This window comes from Calypte anna, chromosome 2, assembly GCF_003957555.1.
Source record: "Calypte anna isolate BGI_N300 chromosome 2, bCalAnn1_v1.p, whole genome shotgun sequence".
NCBI classification, from domain to species: Eukaryota; Metazoa; Chordata; class Aves; order Apodiformes; family Trochilidae; genus Calypte; species Calypte anna.
In genome coordinates this window covers 6,019,521-6,039,427 of record NC_044245.1, presented here as the reverse complement: position 1 = coordinate 6,039,427, position 19,907 = coordinate 6,019,521, and the positions used below count along the sequence as shown (strand labels likewise).

Sequence of the window (19,907 nt, the reverse complement as noted above, 5' to 3'; positions counted from 1 at the left end):
TGGGTGAGGAACCTGGGGCCAAGCCTCATTCCCCCTGTGCTGCAGAACAGCCAGGGATGAGCCTCTTGTCAGTATTGCTGCTTTTATGGCCCAGCAAATAATTTGTAACAAAGCATTTATGCAACTAATTGAACTTCTCTGCTCTGGGGGCAACCTTTAAAAATGTGTTCCCCATGGAAAATGAGACAATGGCGTTCGTGGTCTGATGTCTCTTGCTGTAGGTCAATGCCAGAGGTTATGATTTACACCCATGGGGTAGGTGTACATTTCCCCATCCAGGTTTCTGGGATTCACTCAGCTTTTGCTTTGCACCCTGGGCTGCTCACATCCTCAACCCCTTCTTATTTCCCTGTTATTGCCCAAAAGTATTTTCTCTGCTGTCCCCTGGGGTGCAGGATGGTGGTGATGCTGTTTTTGGCTGTGTCCTTCTAGGTCCCAAGGATGCCATGGGAGGAAATACATTTTCCATGTATTTCTGAGGGCTTCCCAAGATTTCTTCCAAATTCTTCTTGGTGATGGGGATGCTGGCACCACTGTTTTTTTCCCCATTATACCTTGCAAAGGTGCAGCCTCTGCAAGGCTCAAGCCTCAAAGCTCAGGAAACGTCACAGCTGGAATGCAGCCCCATGCATCCAATTTTATGGGGCTTAGGGGGAAAAAAAATAGAAGGCATTGTGTCACACAAAGTCATAGTGGTGGAGCAGGAAGCCACTTGAAAGGACAATTGTTACATGCCACCACAAGTCAATGCCTTTGGGGACATTGCCATGGCATGGCTGAGAGGCCAGAGACACCTTGGGAGCCTCAGGAGATGCACTGCAGGACATGACTCTCACACTACCAAGGAAGAAGTTCCATCACATTTTTGCCCTTGTGTCCATTAAGCAAATTGCTGAAAAGGTTCTTCCTAGTCCCAGTCCCAGTAGTATTTTAAACCATGTTATTTTAGCATAAAATTTGAAAGTAGGGACTGACACTGGGTGCCCCTCTGAGAGTAGAACTGTCCTTGGCCAAAGACAGAGGGACTTTGGGCATCCCTTGTCCAGCAAGAGCTTCTCTTTGTGACCTCCTAGGGCTTTGGTAGTGTTCCCTGCCATGTTTCTGTGTCAAGGTGACAATGAGGCTGTGACAGACCTGGGGACACCTCAGAAGCTACCTGGGAAGCCCCCCCCCCCCCACCTCTTTGCATACCCAGCTGTGATGCAAGGAAAAGGGCAGGGATGGATGAGCTGCCTCAGGTCCCCTTTTGCTCCAGGGACCAATCCTACAGCTGGTTTCCCACTATGGGACTGGTCCCATATCTGCATTCAGCCCCCCAGGTTCCTCATGTCCTTACCCCATAATGAGGGCATAGGGATGCTCTTCTCTGGGCTGCATTTGGAGGTGTGAGAAAAGGTGTCCTCAAGCTCAGGAAAAGCCTCTGAGATGACAACAAGATGGGCCAAGGGCTGCTCCTGCCCTGGCAGGATGGTCCTATGCCAATAACATGGGCTTGCAACTTTGGGCCTCTTCAAAAAGAGGGCAAATAATGCCAAAAACAAACAAAAAAGGGACAACGAGGCCATCCAGTGCAGCATAAACACCCATCATTCAAATTCTTGAGCCTCAGTAAAGGACAAAAAGGGCAAAGACACTGCCGTATTCAAACAAAATTATTTTATTGAAAGTGTAATGGAAATTTCTTCATATTGCTTTGATGAAATGAGAGACAGCAGCTGTAGACAAATATGCTTTTTTTATAAACAAATGCAAATGGATAAGGTAAAAATAAAGCATTTTTTTTAACTTGTACCTTTAAGCAACATAATCACAATATATACACAAAGAAAGCTAAAATAAAGCTATGTTGAAACCAAAGCGTTTCAATCAATACATTAGATAATTACAGATTGTGTCAATAAATACCCAGTTTTTAAACTGTTTAACAGGCAACTTTTTACACAGATACCAAGAAGAAGAAAAAAAATATATATTTACAATTCAGTGCCCGGGGAGGGGGGAAAAGAGAAAAAATCATGGGTTTTTTTGGCACCAACACAAATAAAAAGAATAAATTATAGAAAAAAAAAATCTACATAGGCAGGCATCCATCCCCACCATTAATTTTTTAAAAAGTGTGTGTGTATATATATATATATATAAAATATTGCATATATTTTATATATATAAATACATATATATATGTAGAGAAACCTAGGAATGTTACAAAATATATTAGTGCCAATAAATACCAAAAAGAACAGTACCAAACTTTCAACTGTCAATATTTTTGATGCAGTCTGAAGGACAGAAACTACCACCTAGGAGATAACTGAAGGGGATTTTTTCAATCTAAAGAAGTGATGACAACAAAAAATAGTAATAATTATTATTAATATATATATATATTTATATCCAGGGAATCCTCCATCTGCCAGTAGTATTCCTACAGTCACCCTCCTGCCCAATGGGGAGGTCCCCAGGGTGATGCCTCACGGGAGGATGCGGTGGAAAGCACGGGGTGAGCGTCTGCTCCTGGGTCAGCAGCTCCACTTCCAAGCTGACTGGCTCAATACCAGAGAAGATGCACAATTAAATAGTAATAATAATGATTAAAAACAAAACAAAACACAAAAACCAAACCACAACCCAAACAACTCAGCCTTCGCCATATTCATCCATCAGAAGTTTCCTAAATTCTGCCAGGTTTGCACAAGGCACCTGTGGAATAGCAGGTACCTGAGAGCACCACCTCTCTGTTGGGATATAAGCAGCTCAACCTACAGAAAAATCCCCAAATCTGTATTTTAGGTTTCCTCCCATCCCCATCTGAGTGTCTTTGCATCCCTTAGAGCTCCCAAGGCAGCAGGGCTGGACTGCCAAAGCTGCTGCCTTGCCCCATGCCAGCAACACCAGGCATCACTTCATCCCTAAACTTCACGTTTCCCAAGCAGGGATTTAAAGCTGGCAGGTTTGTTTTTGTTTTTTTTCCCAATACTGCTGGCATAGGCACTTAGTGTATCACTGACATAAAGATTTTATGTCCAGTTACATCTCGTGGCCAAACAGTGGCATGTTCTCAAACTGATTTAAATAACAAAAGGACAAGAGGGCCCCCAATATCCTTCTTAAACACAATGATTTATCTCATTAAATAAAAAAATCCTTCAAGTTTTTCAGCTTTGTTTTCAGGCATTATTTTTTCCCTCCCTCTAAAACTGTACTTGAAGAGTGAGGGGTAACCCAATAACCTTCCCGTCCATCTATTTTGAGTCACCCAATGAACCTATATTAAAAACCAATAAAATAGTATAAACCCCACTAGGTTTTGGAGATGCAACACTCTTGATGTTGGGAAGTCCTAAGGAGTACTTGCTGAGGAGCATGAGCACAGTGTTGCTGCTGTTTGCTTTCCTCTCCCAAAGCCCCCCCTGGCCTGCAAAGGTCCCCTTTGTCACACCCCCCCACACAGCTCCTCTGCAGATTCAGGCACCACAACTAACTGTGACAGATCTTATGGCCAAATGCTCAGGAAATTAAATAAATTATAAAATAACTTATGAAAAGGGTGGTGGAGTGGGTTGGGTTTTTTTGTTGTTGTTGTTGTTCTTGTTTAAATAGAGCTAGTTCCTATTATTTCTTGAAAAGTTGAGGGTTTTCTTCTCCATAGTGGCATTATGGAGATCAGACACATCACGTCTACTAGAAGGCTGATAGTGACCAAAGGACATTGCACAGACATTTCCCCCATCCCTCCCCTCCCAACAATTTGCATTCTGCTCTTTTAGAAATGTGAAGACAAAACAGCCAACACCTTTCAGACTCAGGAAAAAAAAACAGGGTCATCTTTAGGATGGGTGCTGCTGAAGACCTTATTGCCCTTCCAGGTCATTGATAAACCACAGTGCTATTCATGTACTACAGGTAGAAAATAAATAAATACAGATATATTATGCAAAAAAAATAATAATGATTGTACACATAATACATCTGAGGTATTACCAATTTAAATAAGGTTTCATGCTAGTTCAAGCTTCAGTGGCTAGTTAAATTCTGGAATTTGCAATAAATAGATGAAGAATGATTATGTATATGGTGTATGGATCTCTTCTGTAAACCTTGTCCGATTTAAACGCAAGAGCACGTTGGACTAACTCTTACGCAAACCACGTATTTTCACAATAAATACAGCTTCAAAAAGTTGTCTTAAAAAGTTCCCACAACACTGAAACGTTTCTAGAAGGGGCTGTGTGTACGACTGGCAACGTTAGCGAGGAGTATTTCTTGACAGGTCTTTTCATACAAAACACAAGGAAATTCATACGTGGAAGTCTTCTTCCCTTCCCTCCCCCCAAACCCCATCATGAAAGTTTAGAAATTTTTGCACAAACAGCGAGAGGACTGATTGTAGCTGCAGTATGTCAAAACGTCCACATTCTATAAAGACCAAAAATAGTTTGTTTGCTTGGAAAGTCTTTTTGCTGTTGTTGTCTGGGTTTTTTTTTTCTTTCCTTAATTTCGAGTAGCGCATTATCCTTTTGGTGAAAGTTTGCCTGTCCAACAATTTTTCAGTTTTCCTTTCGGCACCAGCCCTTGCTGCCTCAGCCACATGGGCATTTCACACTTTCACTGTCTCCATCAGTGATGACTTGATGGCATCCTCCAAAAGTTGATTGTCTGTGAAAGGGGCTGGGGTTTCAGGGACAGATTCAGACAAACCAATGAGGGACTCCAAGAAACAGGAGCCCTGATCTCCAGCTTGCGGGAAGCCAGGAAAATTAGGCAACTGAAACTGTAATGCTGAGAAGTTATCGAGGTTCTCATACTCCTTTAAGGAGTTGTAAAGAGGTCCCAAGTTATAGTCTGAGAAGGACTGGAAGAAATCCAAGGAGTCAGAGGAAAGGCTGAGGTCGGCATAGCTCTTGGAGCAAGGCTCTGCTGGGGATGAGGCGCAGCAGGACAACCCATCGCACCGCGCGTGGGTGGCATCCTCCAGCAAACCCCCACCATCCTGGTTGGCATTCTCATCCAGGCATTCGGAGAGGTGGGACAAGTGGCCTGGGACAGACTTGGCCTCGCTACCGTGGTCCTCGATGAAGAAGTCAGTGGGATGGAAGCAACTCAAGTCATCCTGGCCATGGCCTCCCTCTTCCTCAGCATCCGAGTCGTTGAAGTGGAGGATCCGTGCCAAGCCGTCGTCGTCCACGTCCGACTGGGATTTGTCGGAGGGGAGGCTCTCGTAGGGCTCCTCCAGGTCCTCGCTGGGGTGGGAGGAGATGGAGGAGTCTGTCATGTCACTGCTGCAGCTGTTCTCCCCCAGGGCCTCCAGGTCAGGGCTGAACTGGAAGGCAGGTGCCAGCGGCACAGCACGCTCCTCCAAGGAGCCCTTCCCCCCAGTGCATCCCAAGGGTGGGAGCCGCTCCCGAAAAGGGGGCTCGGCCTCTGCCACCTTCTCATTGCTCTGCTGCTGCTTCTCCAGCTCCAGTTTCATGATGGTGTGGATGAAGTGGGTCTGCACTCGGGCCTGGTTGAACTCGATCCTGCCCTCAGTGTTGCCACAACCGTCCTTAGTGCAGCCACAGGGGAAGGAGGTGTGATCCATCTGGAATGGGGAGAAGCAGAAGTTGAGGGTAAGGACCAAACAGGGTGGTGCAAAAATCAGAACTGTCTGCAACACACCCACTCTGAGAAACCGAGTAACAGCTGACTGGCTCAAAAGCAGATTGAAAAAAGAAAGATAATTACAAGAAACACTGCTCTTTGAAGGGTTGTCATAAAAAAGCTGGATTTCAGTGCAACTCCAGTTGAAGGGTTCCGAAGTAAAGCAAAATCTAAGACTCCAGAAGGAGGAGAAATAAGGAGGAAAACCTGAATTTTTTACATGATATTTAATAGCTGATCCATACTGCTAGCTTCTGCCCCTTGCTGAGACAAGGACAAATTGCTCAACAGGCAATTGCAGCAGCTTTATGTCCCTGTTACCAGCAGCCACTAGAGGAGGCACACGGAGCATCAGTCTGTCTGCACACATCCACCCTTCACCACCCCCAGCCACAGTAAGGAGACAGCAAGCAGCACCCAGAACAGGGAATATGGCTCCCCCAACACAGCTGGGCAAGTACCCACAAAAAAATAAAATACAAAATATACTGAAGTAACCAAATAGACAGGGATGACCCCACGTTGTGGGGGCTCTGCACAGCTTGCTGGGAGCTGGCACTGATGCTCCTACATTTGCCTAAGCGTGCTGGGAGTTGTGATACACATCAAGGGGAAAAAAGATTAAACCAGGGAAAGGAGGAGAAATAGCAGCCTAGTGTGAGAAGGGAGCAGCTTTCATTTGCTAAGACATCCCCACGTGGCCCATCCCCGAGAGGAGATTAGCAGGCAGAGATCTCATGGGGAAGAACGTGGCAAGCACATTCCCGCTGCAGGCTTGGGGACATCCCTGGGGCTGCCAGCTACGGCAGTGGGTGGATGGCTGCACGTGGGATTTGGGAAGTGGACACTTTCCAGCAGCATCTGCCTTACAGCCTGGGGAGCATCTCCAAGAGCTTCTCTCACCTGCTTTGCTCCAAGCATTTTTACAAGCTGCCCTAAATCCACCCTGCTTGCTGAACACCCCATCCTGCTTTAACAGGACACAATCAGTCTCAGCTGTGGGTTTTCCCCTGTGCCCAGAGGGGAGGGCAGTACCTGACATTTAATGCCTGCCAAGCTGCAGCTGCAGGTCTCGGGGTCGCAAACCTCCCGGCAGTCGCAGCCGCAGTCCTCCCGGGACAAGCGGATGTTGTGCAGCTCCCGCTTCTCCTCCTTGTCGATCTTCTTCACCCCCAGTGCTTTCAGCAGTGCCCGTCTCTTCTTGGCAGGGTAGGGCTGGAGGAAGAAGCCATCCTCCAGGTCCACGTTGCTGACGTCAATGTCATCGTCAGAGATGTCCTCGATGGTGAGCTGGTTGGCCTCCTCTGACACCTTCGTGCCATTCATGGTTAGCTGAGAGCATAAAAATGGGCAGAGCATGAGGGATCTGTTGGGGACACAGAGCCACCAGCACCCCCATTTCAGAAACAAGAAATATCTGCCCCCACACAGTGACTGACCCCAGGCCCAAAACGTGTGTCAGAGCCCCCAGAGACCAGAGAGACACCTGACTCAGTGTCTCTTCCATTGCTTTTCCTAAAGTGGAAAACTGAGCTGAAAATCCCTCGCTGAAGTCTGTGTTTGTTGGAGACCCAAACAGGGTTGAGGACCAAATGTGCTGAGGTCTCAGAAAAGCTCCCACGAGAAATCAGCCATTAACTAACAACATCCACCCACTCCTCACCAGCCCCACGCTCCTTACTCACTTTCCATTTCAACGCTTCCAACTTCTCCTCCTTTAATTTCTCCTCAAGTTTCCCCCGACGAATGTTTTCCTGCTCCTTAGAGAACTCTGCTAAGGTGAACTGCCGGGAGGAGCTGTGTTTGCTCACCATCCCCAGGGTACAGCCCCCACGACTAGGCACACTCGTGAACCCCTGGCAGCGTGGGAAGTAAAACACAGTGACCCGGTCAAACTCCACATTGTTCTTCTTTAGTCGCTTGGATTTCTTCAGGATAGAGGTGGCTAAAAATGGAGGAAGGACAAAAAAAAAATAAATAAAGAAAAACAAACAACAAAGCACAAAGTCAGTGCTGCCACCCTGCAGACATGAGAGAAACATTGCAAACGTTATAAATATTACAAAGAGATTTGGAGTAGGTGCATAATAGGAAAAGGCTTCAACATTGCATCGTGGCTTCTGTGGGGATTAGGTTCTAGCATTTCAAAGGTGGGATGAGGATGGAGAGGGAACTAAGCCCACTTCCAATGCAGCGGAGTCACCAACCTGATTTACCCTAAGAAACAGCTGCTGCCTCTCCTTCCCGCCTGACTTCCTCCAGTAAAGATACATTTGCTTATTCTTCACATGCAGCAGAGCATAACAAACCAACAAACCATCCTGTGTGCTTGTCTTGCTCTAAACTCAACCACCCTGTCCCACATTCAGGAGCTCGTGGTCTGCTCCTACGATGCTGAAGCCCTGAAACTCTAGCACAGCCTGGCTCCAGCTTTTGTGGCAGGGCATCAAATAGCCCAACTGGCTGTTTTTCTGGTGCTTCCTTTCACCATCCACTGGGAGGAACTATGAATCTGTAGTTTATTCTCAAGAGACTCATTTGAGAGCAGCTGCAAAGATGTTAATCTTTATGCAGGTGATCCCAGGGTAAACTTGACTCTGGTTTATCTTAAACTGCTGAAACATGCTACACACCATTTACAGTGGAGCCTCTCCAGAGATACCTGGCTCTGCACATTTGCACATGCAAAGGGAGCAGATGGAGGTGAGCTCATTAGCCAGGGCAGTTTCAGAGTCAATGAATTTCCATGAAGGTAGCTGGCCACAGAAAGCAAAGCCAATGGTGGTGGTACTGGGTTCCACAGCTGCTTTTTCTGCTGCATGAGCACCTCAGGAAAGAGTCAGCTCCACACAAATTCCATGACAGGGTTTTTTTTTGATGTCTTGGGTGCCACCACAGAGCCAACTGAAAGGACTGCTGAAAACCTGAGGGGCTCGGGTAGTTTGGCTGTCCCCAAAGGCTGGGAAAGTGCAAGACCAGACAGCTAACTGCACCCACGTTTTACAAGTCTCACTTGCCAAAATACAGCATTTCAATTTCACATGAAAAGAAAAAAAAAAGAAAGAAAAATTGTTCACCCAGCTGTGTCAGCAGCTTCTGCTAAATAGCTGAGGGTTTCACACTGGGCTCTGCAATCACTTTGATGGTATCTTTGCACTGCAAGTTGCATTTTCATAACAACCTTGAGTCAATCTTCTAAAACATTAGCTCTTTCTCAAAAGGCAAGTTAACCACTACCATCATGTATCGGCTGAGCTGCTGCACTTTGGCATTTGCTTCTCTCTCCCCGCACCCCTCCTCTGAAATTGTTTTCCCATTCCTGACCCTTTTCCAATTGAGCCAGAGAATACAAAAAGTTCATTGTTTTGTCACAAAACCTGGGAAGACAAGCAAGAATGAGACTCTTTATTATTACAAGACTTCTAAAGCCTTTTCAGACAACTACGTGTTTGTGTATGTCTGCTAAGTGGACCTTAACTGCTATGTACAGTTGGTGTTCAATATAATTCACTAGGCTGGACTATTTCTACTTTGTGAAGATGTTCCCCTATTGTACTTTTTATTTTTTCTTCACACGGCAGATAAAGGATTTTACAACCTTGTCTTCTGTGTTTTCCTAAAAGCTCTCAAAACTCATATTGCTGGGAAAACAAAATAGCATTTAGCTGTACTAACAGCAGAGGCAATGTCAAATGTGTCATGTTCTTTGGCAAGGAACCCAGCTCATGTAGGAAATGAGTTCTGAAATGGTAATCACACTACTGGTTAATCATTTTTAAAAAGCAGTATTACAGGCCTTTGGTGTCTGTTTAGTTTTTGCCTATGGAATAGCTTGACAGGGAACTGAGGGAGGATGGGATGGTCCTACAACACTGACTTGACCTGCATGCCTCTGCACACCAAGATCCTTGGGCTTCTACGTCTGGAAACATTATAAAGGAATGATAAATGCTGAGAGGAAGGGCTGGGGAAAACTACCCTGAGGATGGTGGCTGATTAAAAAAACAGGATAAATTAAGATAATGACAGGGAACTGGCCAGATGGCTGCTTCCACCTGTAAAGGTGTGCTCCAGGGGGGTCTCTGCATGGTGACAACCCACCCCCACATCCTAAAAGCCCATGCAGAGCCACATGAGATCCCAGGAAAGGGACTGCCAGAGATACTCACGGGTGAAGCTGGGCGTTAAGGCAGAGCTGGGCTTGGGCTCCCCATGGGAACTCTCCTCATCTGACTCCCATCCTGAGGATGCTGAGGAGGAGAGAGGGGAGCAGGAGGAGGAGGAGCAGTAGGTACTGTCATCCCCCAGCTCTTCATACTTCCTTTTCAATACTCCGCTCATGGTGACGCCGTACTTTTCATGTAACTGGAAAACAAAGGAAAAAAGAAAAATTAAACCAGGGAACTACTGACAGCTTCTGGTGATGAGCAGGAGAGCTTTAACCCCCACCCAGATTTCTCCACCACACCCACTTGACCATGCAGGTGTGGTTCCCAAAATGTGCTCCCCCTAAAAACCAGACCTTCCTACCTCACTGGGCATACCTGCTGACTTTGTCTCCCATTTTAAGATACTACAGAAAAACTGACTATCACAGACAAAAAAACTGTCCAGAAACCAATGCAATCAACACAAACGCTATCAAGCAATAAGTATTACATTTTGCTTACTAATTCTTTTATGCTAACTTCTTACCCAGCTCACTTGCTATGCAGTTACAGCTTTAACGTCTTGCTAATTACAAAAATAAGCCAGTTTGCAAAGAACAATCTGTTGGCATGATTTACTTGCTACAGCCCCCTGGGGAAACAGACTTATTAAATGAAGCACTGAAATACAAATATATCAACTGTGAAGAACAGCCCTTCTCACGGTGCCTTTCATAGTCAGTCCCCCATTCAATAAGCTATTCTTGCTTAGGCTGGGTTTATGTATCAAGCATAGTAGCAATTAAAAACAATGCAGCTAATTAAAAACAAAGGAGCTCTGTACTTGCCTAGATTCATAAATTTACTGCATGCTTTTCCTCTGCTCATCTTATAGTAAAAAATTAAAAGATAACTATTTCATCTTTTAACCTTTGCTTTTATAAAGTTTGTGGGGTTTTGTTTCCTGAAATTGCACAAAAGCTACACACATTGCCTGAATTTGTGCTAATGGATATCAGACCCCACCTAACCTGGGATGCTTTTATATAGATGATGGACCATTTCTCCTTTTAGATGCTGGCAACACTATACCAGAAGCCCCTGCTTCTGCAGAAGTCGCTGCCAGCTTATCTGGAAGCCAGTGAGCTATACCCAAAGCTGAAGACCAGGCTGCTGCTGCAGCAGTGACTTCCTTTGACCCCATCCCGTCAGGCTGTGAGGCAAACCCATGGTGGTAGAAATGCAGCCCCAGCCCAGAAACTCCCTCAAGCAAAGAGGGGAGAGCCCCAGAGATGCAGGATGCTACCAGCCACCTCCCTGATCCAATAAAAGCAGAGGTAACAGGCAAAACCTAAAGCATCCCTGATATTCAGATGACATTGGGATGCTTCAGACACATACAGCCCCAGGACAGTGAAAGTGCAGATACAAGGGTGCCAGACACCTGGTCCCCATCCTCTCCCACCAGCTGAAACTCCTCCACCAGCCAAATCAGTTTGTTGTAACCGTAGCACTTTCTCACTCTCTTTTGCATGTCTGAAGTTAAATTAAGTCTCCAAAAAAAAGAAAAAAAAATAAAACAAACCACCAAACCCACTCTGCTGACAGCCCTAAGCAGGTGACACAGAAACCCCACCAGCTTCAAAAACACCTCACGATGGGTTTGTCAAGATCTCGACAGAGCCACAGGATGCCAGGTAGCAGGATGGAAGCACAGGGCCTGCCTTCAAAGCCCTGTGCCAACCCTCCTTAATTATGTTTACCAATAGCTTCCCAGAAGACAACAGTCCCTTAAAAGGTAAAAAAAAAAAAAATCCTTAAGATAATCCTCAGCCTGAAGAAGTCCATCATTCACTGCAACACACACCTGGGGAACTTCTGCATCCCTCACAACCCCCAAAGCTGGGGATGGGGGAGAGATGGTGCCCTCCATCCCTCCTCCTCAGAGCTGCAGGTGGTTTTGCAACTGAGGGGTTGTTGGTTTTTTGGTCTTAATCCAAAACAGATGGGGAGAAGGTGGCTTTGGCCACCCTCCAGCCCAGTAGCACATGTCCTACCTGACACCTGGGTTAACCCTTTTCCTGCCTGGAGGAGCTCGCAGGCAGCCAAGACACCCAAACCAGCTACCTGGCTACATTTAAGTTTATTTTTATTTCTATTATTTTTGTGCCTTCTGCTCTTTCTCACACAACAAGGAGGAAAGAAGCCCTTCAAATTCATGGCAGGGGGCTGAATCAAAGCCTGGGCTGCATGCAGAAGTTTGCTCTGACCCATCAGCCACCTGGAGCAGCCAAAAATTTTGCAAAAAAACCAAAAACAAAACCCTACACATGGCTTCAAAGAGCATCAGTTCATGCCACAGAGCAACAACTTCACTGCCAGTGAAGGACACTGCTGCCTAGCCAAGGGAGGGAGAAATCAGCTCCTAAATGCCCACAGGACACACGTCCCTTGGCAAACACCCTTGGAGATGTGATGTTGACCACATCCAAGACTTGTGGAAGACACCGGAGGGTGGTGGAGCAGCCAAGCTCACACTGCTGAGACAGGGATAACTCCCAGGTCTGGAGCAAAAAAAACAAAAACAAAAACAAAAACCAAACCCACGTGCCATCTGTTTCTACCAGGATCTACCTGGTCTGCAGGGCTCTCAGAGAAGCAAGAGAGGGGACATGATGATGCTGCAGAATGACAAAACCCTGATACCCAGGTCCCCCACAGACTTAAAGGGATCACCAGGAACTGTCACCCCCCCACATTCCCCCAAAGGACATGGCAAGAAAAACCCAAAGTGTTTTCCTCAAACGGGCTAATTGAGCTAACACAAAACACCAAGGGAGAGCCAAGGGAAGCTGTGTCTAAGATGGTGCAACTTTATTTTTATTTTTAAAACTACCATTGCTGATTAGCCACATCTGGCAGAAGGATGAAGGTAGGTGTGTGCATCTCTCATCTGTGAGAATAAGCCAAATGCATAGGGGAAAAAGAACAAAAACCAAACCCACACCTTTGGCATGCTGTCTTATTCAAAACACCTATTGTTCTGTTAATGCAAAGTAGGTGTCGTGCACACATGATTCTCAATTAATGGGAAAAAGCTGGTGAACCTGTTGTCAACCAGCCAAAACATATTAATTCTCCCCGCTCCCCCTAGCCCCTTCCCCCTCTTTGCTAATTTACAGCTGTGATGTTTTCCAGGTCAAGTTTTCAAATCTTTCTCAGGAGCTCTACCTGATGTAGTGGGGCTGTTCCCACTGATGTCTACCTGTATCCAGCCCCCAAAACCCCCTCAATATGGGGGTTTCACTGTCAAAGCAGAGACAGTCCTGACCTCCCCTCATTGCCCAGGCACTTGGGAGCAGGAATTCATGCCAGCAATTTGGATGCTGCCTTTGAAAGCCAAGTCACCAAAACTGCTGGCTGCTCAGCCAGAAAAACCCAGAGGCCAATTCAGACACAGTGAGGATATTTTAACTGCAGTAATTCCGCAAGTAATCTTAAATCCACATTGATGTCTTACAAAGAAGTCACAAAAATGTGCACAGCAGCACAAAAAAAAGAAAATACATATATAGAGATCTGTGCCTGCCACTGCAAATCTCTGCAGGCACCACCGAGCATGGGATTTTACCACCTTTTTCTTTTTTTTTTTTTAATTTTTTTACATAACCTGAAATAAAATAATCCTATCTTCCTTTTAGTTGCCAAAAAAGACATTCTGTTCTTGGCTAAGACTTCTTACTCATCTATTTTACTGAAAACAGCTTTTGGAACAAGTACATAATGCAATGGATCAAACCCGCAGGAATTCCTCTCTGGCACCAGAACTCCCACTATCCTGGGAATACTTTCTAACAAATATTTAGCCCAGATGTGCATTCCTTTCTTTTTCTCCCTCTCTCTTTTTTTTTTTTAAAGCACTAAAGTTGGGGGGCTGGAGGGTGGCTCTCCAGTTGTGTGTGGGGGGGGAGGGAATTGAATCTGCAAAGTTTCTCCATTTCTGGAGCTTGGCAAGTCGCAGGGTAAAGCCCTAATACACTGGAATGCGAGGAATTAATGTTTTAACTATCCTCCTCTTGGACGACGTCTCACCAGTAAATATTTCGAGTAATTCAGATTTAAGAAGGTTTGGCATTTGTTTAGCCAAGAACAGAGGAAGGCAACCAAAACCCCTACCAGTGTCCACTTAGTCTATTTACCAGAGACTGCATAAAGAAGCATCAAGGCTTTGTGCATAAGTATGTGGAGAAGATGTTTCAGCGTTGTGTTTCTGGGGCTGTTTATGCATTTTGCACGGGGCAAGCAAAGGCAGCAGTGCAAGCAAGGCAAAGGAAACTTCTCCCAGCAAGTTCAGTGGCTGCTTTTGCTTGTGCCACAACTCCCATGGTATTGCAGGAGAGCACCTATGAGCGAGGATATTTTCAATTTTGAGGTTTCTGTTGCTGGAGCATCCTAAAAAAATGGAAGGATCCTGAACCTGTGCATGAACTATTGCAAACAAACTTTCCTCTGCCAAGCAATCTGGGTGAAAACAAACAAACAAAAATAATTAAAAAAATCCTCAACCTCAGTGCAATGTAGTCAAAGTATTTATTTTCCAGTGACTTTTTGAGCTGGTTTGCCGACTTCACAAGCAGAGCTGCCTGCCTGCAGCCAGGGGAAGCCAAGGTGGACTCTTCCTGGCACACTGGGATAAGGGCTCAGGCGCTGGGAGCAAGTTCACAACTGCTGAGCCATGAGTCAGAGCAGCTCCTGCTCCCTCCCCCAGAGACACAGTGGCTGTGCAGGTCTAGCAGGAGTAAATATTAGTTTAAAAAACACCAGTGCATATTTTAGCCAGGTACGGCTCCAAAGGCAGCTCGTGGAGCAAACCTGGGGGATTTTTTGGGGTCAGTGTTTATTTACATGCTGCTGTTTATTGCTGGTCAGGCACCCTTGGTGCAAGTATCCCCAAAAGCTGGCTGTGGAGATGAGTTTCCCATTTAGCTATCCCAGATATTTGATGTCCCACAGCAGTGGTGGCTCCAGTAACACCTCTGGGTTACTTAAGAATCACCACACTATCAACACTGATTCATTGCTCCTTCATTTAACTATTTTAATTCTTTGCATATTTACTTAAGTGGTTTCCCCAGCACTGCTGTGACAGGCTCCATGATGACAACACTTCCCAATTTCAGGGCTGACCAGGGCCAAGGTGAGTGGGATCATCCCACTGGGACCCTACAGTGGATGGTCCCGTGTGTGTTCCCTGCCACTCAGGCTCTGCTTTCCAGTTCAGATCAGATTATTTTCACTCAGCTGGGTCTAAGGTTTCATAACCTTGCTCTGGTTAAAAATAGCCTCTGCCTACTATGCAACAGCAAAACCCGAAGTACCCCGTGCCACGGAGCAGGAGCATGAATCAGTTCCTAGCACCACGAGTTCATTCCCCTGCCAGAGACTGAACAAGCAAAAAACACCTTCCCCGGGGAAGTGCATGAGAAATATTTACTCCATCTGCTAATTTTTGGGAAGGCCACAAAGAAAAAAAGGCTTTTCAGATTCTTCTATCGAGCCCCTATTTCTCACCGAAAGCTCAGAAGGTGAATAAGAAACAATAGCAAATACATTAAAGGTTATCTGACACGAGGTTCAAATGTACCCGGCGCAGATTGTGCTGTAATAAAGATGAAAACAGCAAAGTGTGCTTTGTCTAGGAAAATCCTCTATTTGATTACACCTCATGAATAATTCACGCCAGGTTTCCATATTTGTCCTCCTGTAGGTACACGCTGTGCATTACCTTGCCTGCTATATATACGCACGCATTTCCTGCGCTGAATTATTAAAGGCTCGCCGGGAGCTGCAGAGTCTCTCCAGGCAGAGAACAAATGTGCCATCCCGAAAATACATCCCCCCCCCAACCTTGACTGAGGTGGGGGCCACATCTGCAAACTGCTCAGCAGAGAAGGGAGGAGGGGGAAATCATGGGGAAAAAATAATTAAAACAGTAATTGTTGATGAGTTCGTTGTAACAAATGACAAGACTTTGGGGTTTGTAAATGGCCGTGAGGGTTTTCTCTCCGTGCCACTGAGGCGATGTCATTGCATACGTTAGGAAGGCACGGCTGCTTTAGGAACGGGCTGTCCCCATGTCCCTATGTGTCACCCTCTTCCTACAGCGACATTATGTAACTCGGAGGTGACAGACACTTTGAAGGATGTCGCGGAGGGGAAGGGGGGGGGCGGTGGGCAAGAAAAAAAAACCCACACTGAGAAAACCGAGTAGTTTTAGGGTTGGAATTTTTTTTTCTTTTTTTTTTTTTCTTTTTTTTTTCCTCAGGTGCGCAGTAAAATCCCCGATGTTTTATCCCGGGAGGCGGCAGGAGGGGGGGCCCTACTGCCGGTCCGTCCGTCGGTCCATCCGTGAGGCGGTCGGTAGGTGTTGCTGTAGCGACGGGAAAGCATCTCCAGCCCGGAGATTTGGGGAAGAGCGAGACGGCAAGGCTCTCCTCTCCGCACCCTCCTTCTAACCCACCCCCCCACACCCCCCCCGCCTTTCTTTCAACATCAGAAAATTGTAACCGCAGCCGTAAAGACGGAGCAGAACCTGAAGTGACAGAGGGGAAAAAACTCCGCGCTACTCTAAATAAATATATAGGTGTTTATGCGTATATAAAGCGCTGGGGGTTCTGCCCGGGGGAAAGTGCGGGAGAGCCGGGGGAGCAGCAAAGTGCTCTTCACCCTGGGGAAACGCGGTCCCGCTGCCTTGGGGGGGTGGTGGTGGTGGTCCCGGACCCTCCCAGCCCAGCCGGGTTCCGCTCGCCCCGGGCAGGAGCAGCCCGGACAGACGGCGCCGCCGCGGCGGACCCGCCCGCCTCCGGGCTGCGGGAGACCGGGGCAGAGACCCCCCAAACGGCGAGACACCGGGACGGGCTCCCATTCGCACCCCCGGCAACCGAACACCGAGCCGGACACCGCACCAAACCCCTCCATGAGCAAACACCGACCTTAGCTCTCAACCGGACCCCCGGCAGCCGCGCCGGACACTCCACCAGACCGCACACACCAACCCCCCGACCCGCACACCCGTTCTACAGAGCACCCCCACGGCGGACAACCCCCGTCCATACAGCCCCACGCAGGACACCCCCCGTCCAAACAGCCCCACGGCGGACACCCCCCGTCCAAATAGCCCCACTCCCGGCGCCGTCTGCTCCCCCGCGGGCCCTACCTGCGGCGGCGGCTGTTGGTGTCGGCGCGGCGGCTCCGGCTGCAGCGGCGGTGCCTGGCGCGGCGCCTCCCGCTCTGCCGGGGCCGGGGCTGCGCCGCGCCGCGCTGCCCTTTTTCGTCAGTGGAAAACTCCGAGCTCTGACGCAGGCGGTGACAGGCGCGGGGCCGGCGCGATCCCGGCCCGCCCGGCTTCCTGCCACCACCACCCCCAACCCCGGGCTGCCTGCCTCCTGCCTGCCCGTCCGCCTCTTTCCCTCCCTCCCTCCCTGCCCGCCTCCACCAACCCCCCCTCCCCTCCTCGGGCGGGGCGCTGAGTCAGGGCCGAGGGGACGCCCCACCCCGCCCCGCCTGCATCACCGGGGGATGAGGGGTACGGGGGTGTTGGGGTCATACAGGAGAGTGAGGACCCCGAAATGGATGGGGGGCATACGAGGAGGTTGGGGGCACACGGGAGGTTTGGAGCCCACAATAGATTTGGGTCCTAGTAGGTGTGTGGGGCGTGTTGGGTAACAACAGGCAAAGCTTGGACCCTGAAACAGATTTGTAACTCCAGTGGGCTGGAAACCCACAAGGGGCTGGGGAATCACAAGCAAGCCTTGGACTCCACAGTGGATTTGGGTCCCATAGGGGGGTTGGGACTTACAAGGGGTTAGGGACCCACAAGGGGTTGGAGACCTACAAAGTGTTGGGAACCCACAGGCAAGGCTTGGACCCCACAGTGGATTTGGGTCCCAGAGAGGGTTTGGGGCTTACAAGGGGTTAGGGACCCACAAGGGGTTGAGAACCCACAAAGGGTTGAGCAACCCACAGGCAAGACTTGGACCCCACAGTGGAGTTGGGTCCCACAGGGTATTTGGGACCCACAAGGGGCTGAGGACTCGCAAGCATATCTTGGACCCCACACTGGATTAGGGCCCCACAGGGGGGGGTTTAAACCCACAGGCACAGCTTGTACCCTGCAGTGTATTTGAGTCTCACAGGGGGCTTGAGACCCACAAGGGGTTGGGGGACCACAAGCACAGCTTGGACCCCAAAACAGCTTTGTGTCTTATAGGGGGTTAGAGACCCACAAGAAGGCACAAACCCCAGAGGGGATTTAAGTGCATTGAGGGTTCCAGAGCCCCCAATCTACAGACAAATCTTGAGACCTGAAACAGATTTGAGCACCACAGGGAATTTGGGCCACAAAAGGGCTGGGGACCCATAAGCAAGGATTGGACCCTGGAACAGATTTGGGTCTCACGGGTGGTTAGAGACCCTGATGCAGGCATTGACCCTGTAGGGGATTTGGGTACCAAGGGGTTCAGAACCCCCAACCCCAGCAAGGGGTTGAGCATGCACAGGCAAAGCCAGGTCCCAAAACAGAGTTAAACCCCACAGGGTATTGGGACCCACAAGGGGGTTGGGGCCCACAAATATTCTTGGGCTCTGAAAGAGATTTGGACCCCATCAGGAGTTCTCGTCTCCACAAGGGGGTTGGAGACCACAGGCATAGCTTGGAACCTAAAATATAGTGGGGAGCCACAGGAGCTTTGAGTCCCATGTGTGTTTGGGGCCCACAGACTTGGCTCCTGGAAAGTATTTGAACTCCACAGAGGTTTTTGGACCCATAAGCGTGGGTTGACCCCTGAAAAAGGTTGGAGACCCACAAGGAATTTGGAATTCACAAGTGGGCTGGGCCCTGAAAGAAATTTGGGCCCCAAAACAGCTGCAAGCCCCACAAACAATGCCCCCCAGAAGGGATTTGGGACCTATGGATTGCCTGGGATCCACAGCCATCCTTGGACCCCAAAACAGATTTGAGCCCCAAGAACAAATTCAGGAATTTGGAACCCACAATCAAAGCTCAAAGCCCAAAACAAATTTGGGCCTCAGAGTGGGTGTTGTCCCCACAGAGATTTGGGGTATTTGGGACTCACAAGCAAGGTTTGGCTCCTACAAGATTTTTGTACCCTATAAGGGGTTGGGCTTTGCTTACAAGGGGGAGAGACTCAACTTTCAAAAGTGGTTGGGATCCAAAACAGGGCTTGTCCCCACAAGTAGGAATTGTCCCCCAACAGAGTTTTGGCACCACAAGGTGCCAAAGAAGGATCAAGAAGAAAGGTTTGGCCTTCAAAAAGTTTTCTGGAAACCAGGGGCATTTGGCACCTACACAAAAGGCTTGTCCCACAAAAGGGATTTGGGCCCCATAGGAATTTTTGGCCCCACAAGTAAGGCTTGGACCTCAAAAGAGGTTTTGGTCCCATGAGGGGTTTGGAGATGCACAAGGCATGTTTGGCTTCTTGAAAAGATTTGGGCCCACCAGAAGATGCTTGGGTCTGGTCCCTGAAGGGAATTTCTGACCCACAGGGATGCCCAGAAAGTTGTTTGGGTCCTCCAGGCAAAAGTTGATCTCTCCAAGGGATCTGAGCTTCTCAAAGCAACATGGACCACATGTACAAGGGTTGAACACCTCAATGGGGCTTAGCCCCACAAGCAAGAATCCCTCAAGTCCCTCAAAAGCAGTCTTGGAAAGCACTTGGCTGGATTTTTGCCCCACAAGCCAGGCAACATTCAGTGGCTTAGTCAGAGGCTATGGAGCTGCCTGCTCATAATGTTACTCTTTAAAATGTAGCCCAGCTTTACCCCACAGTATTTGGGTATAGACAATTTGCAGGAGTCCCTGTGTGGGACCAACTCCATGGTGGTGGGAGGATTTGTCTCCTCTGGCTTCACGGAGAAACCTGAAGCAAATCATACCAGGGTCTTCTCAACTTCACTTCTGCACTCAGCACATCCCCTTCCTGCACTAAGGTTACACTTTGATACTTTGCCTGCCATATCTTTGACTCAAAATCAGATGGATTCAGGATGGATTTGCTTTCTCCAAGAAGATGGTCAAGGTTGGATTGGGTGTGGAAGCAT

The 19,907-nt window shown here is 48.1% G+C and overlaps 1 protein-coding gene across 1 annotated transcript; it reads right to left on the bottom strand.

Annotated features, from left to right (window-relative positions):
- Window positions 1–1,641: 1,641 nt before the first annotated feature.
- CSRNP1 (cysteine and serine rich nuclear protein 1) lies at window positions 1,642–17,137 on the bottom strand. The gene is made up of 5 exons (XM_030444067.1): window positions 17,005–17,137; window positions 9,810–10,005; window positions 7,326–7,585; window positions 6,676–6,972; window positions 1,642–5,581 (listed from the first exon to the last, which is right to left on the bottom strand). The coding sequence occupies exons 2-5, from the start codon at window positions 9,979–9,981 to the stop codon at window positions 4,598–4,600; spliced, it is 1,713 nt and encodes a 570-aa protein (XP_030299927.1). The 5' UTR covers window positions 9,982–10,005; window positions 17,005–17,137; the 3' UTR covers window positions 1,642–4,597.
- Window positions 17,138–19,907: the final 2,770 nt, after the last annotated feature.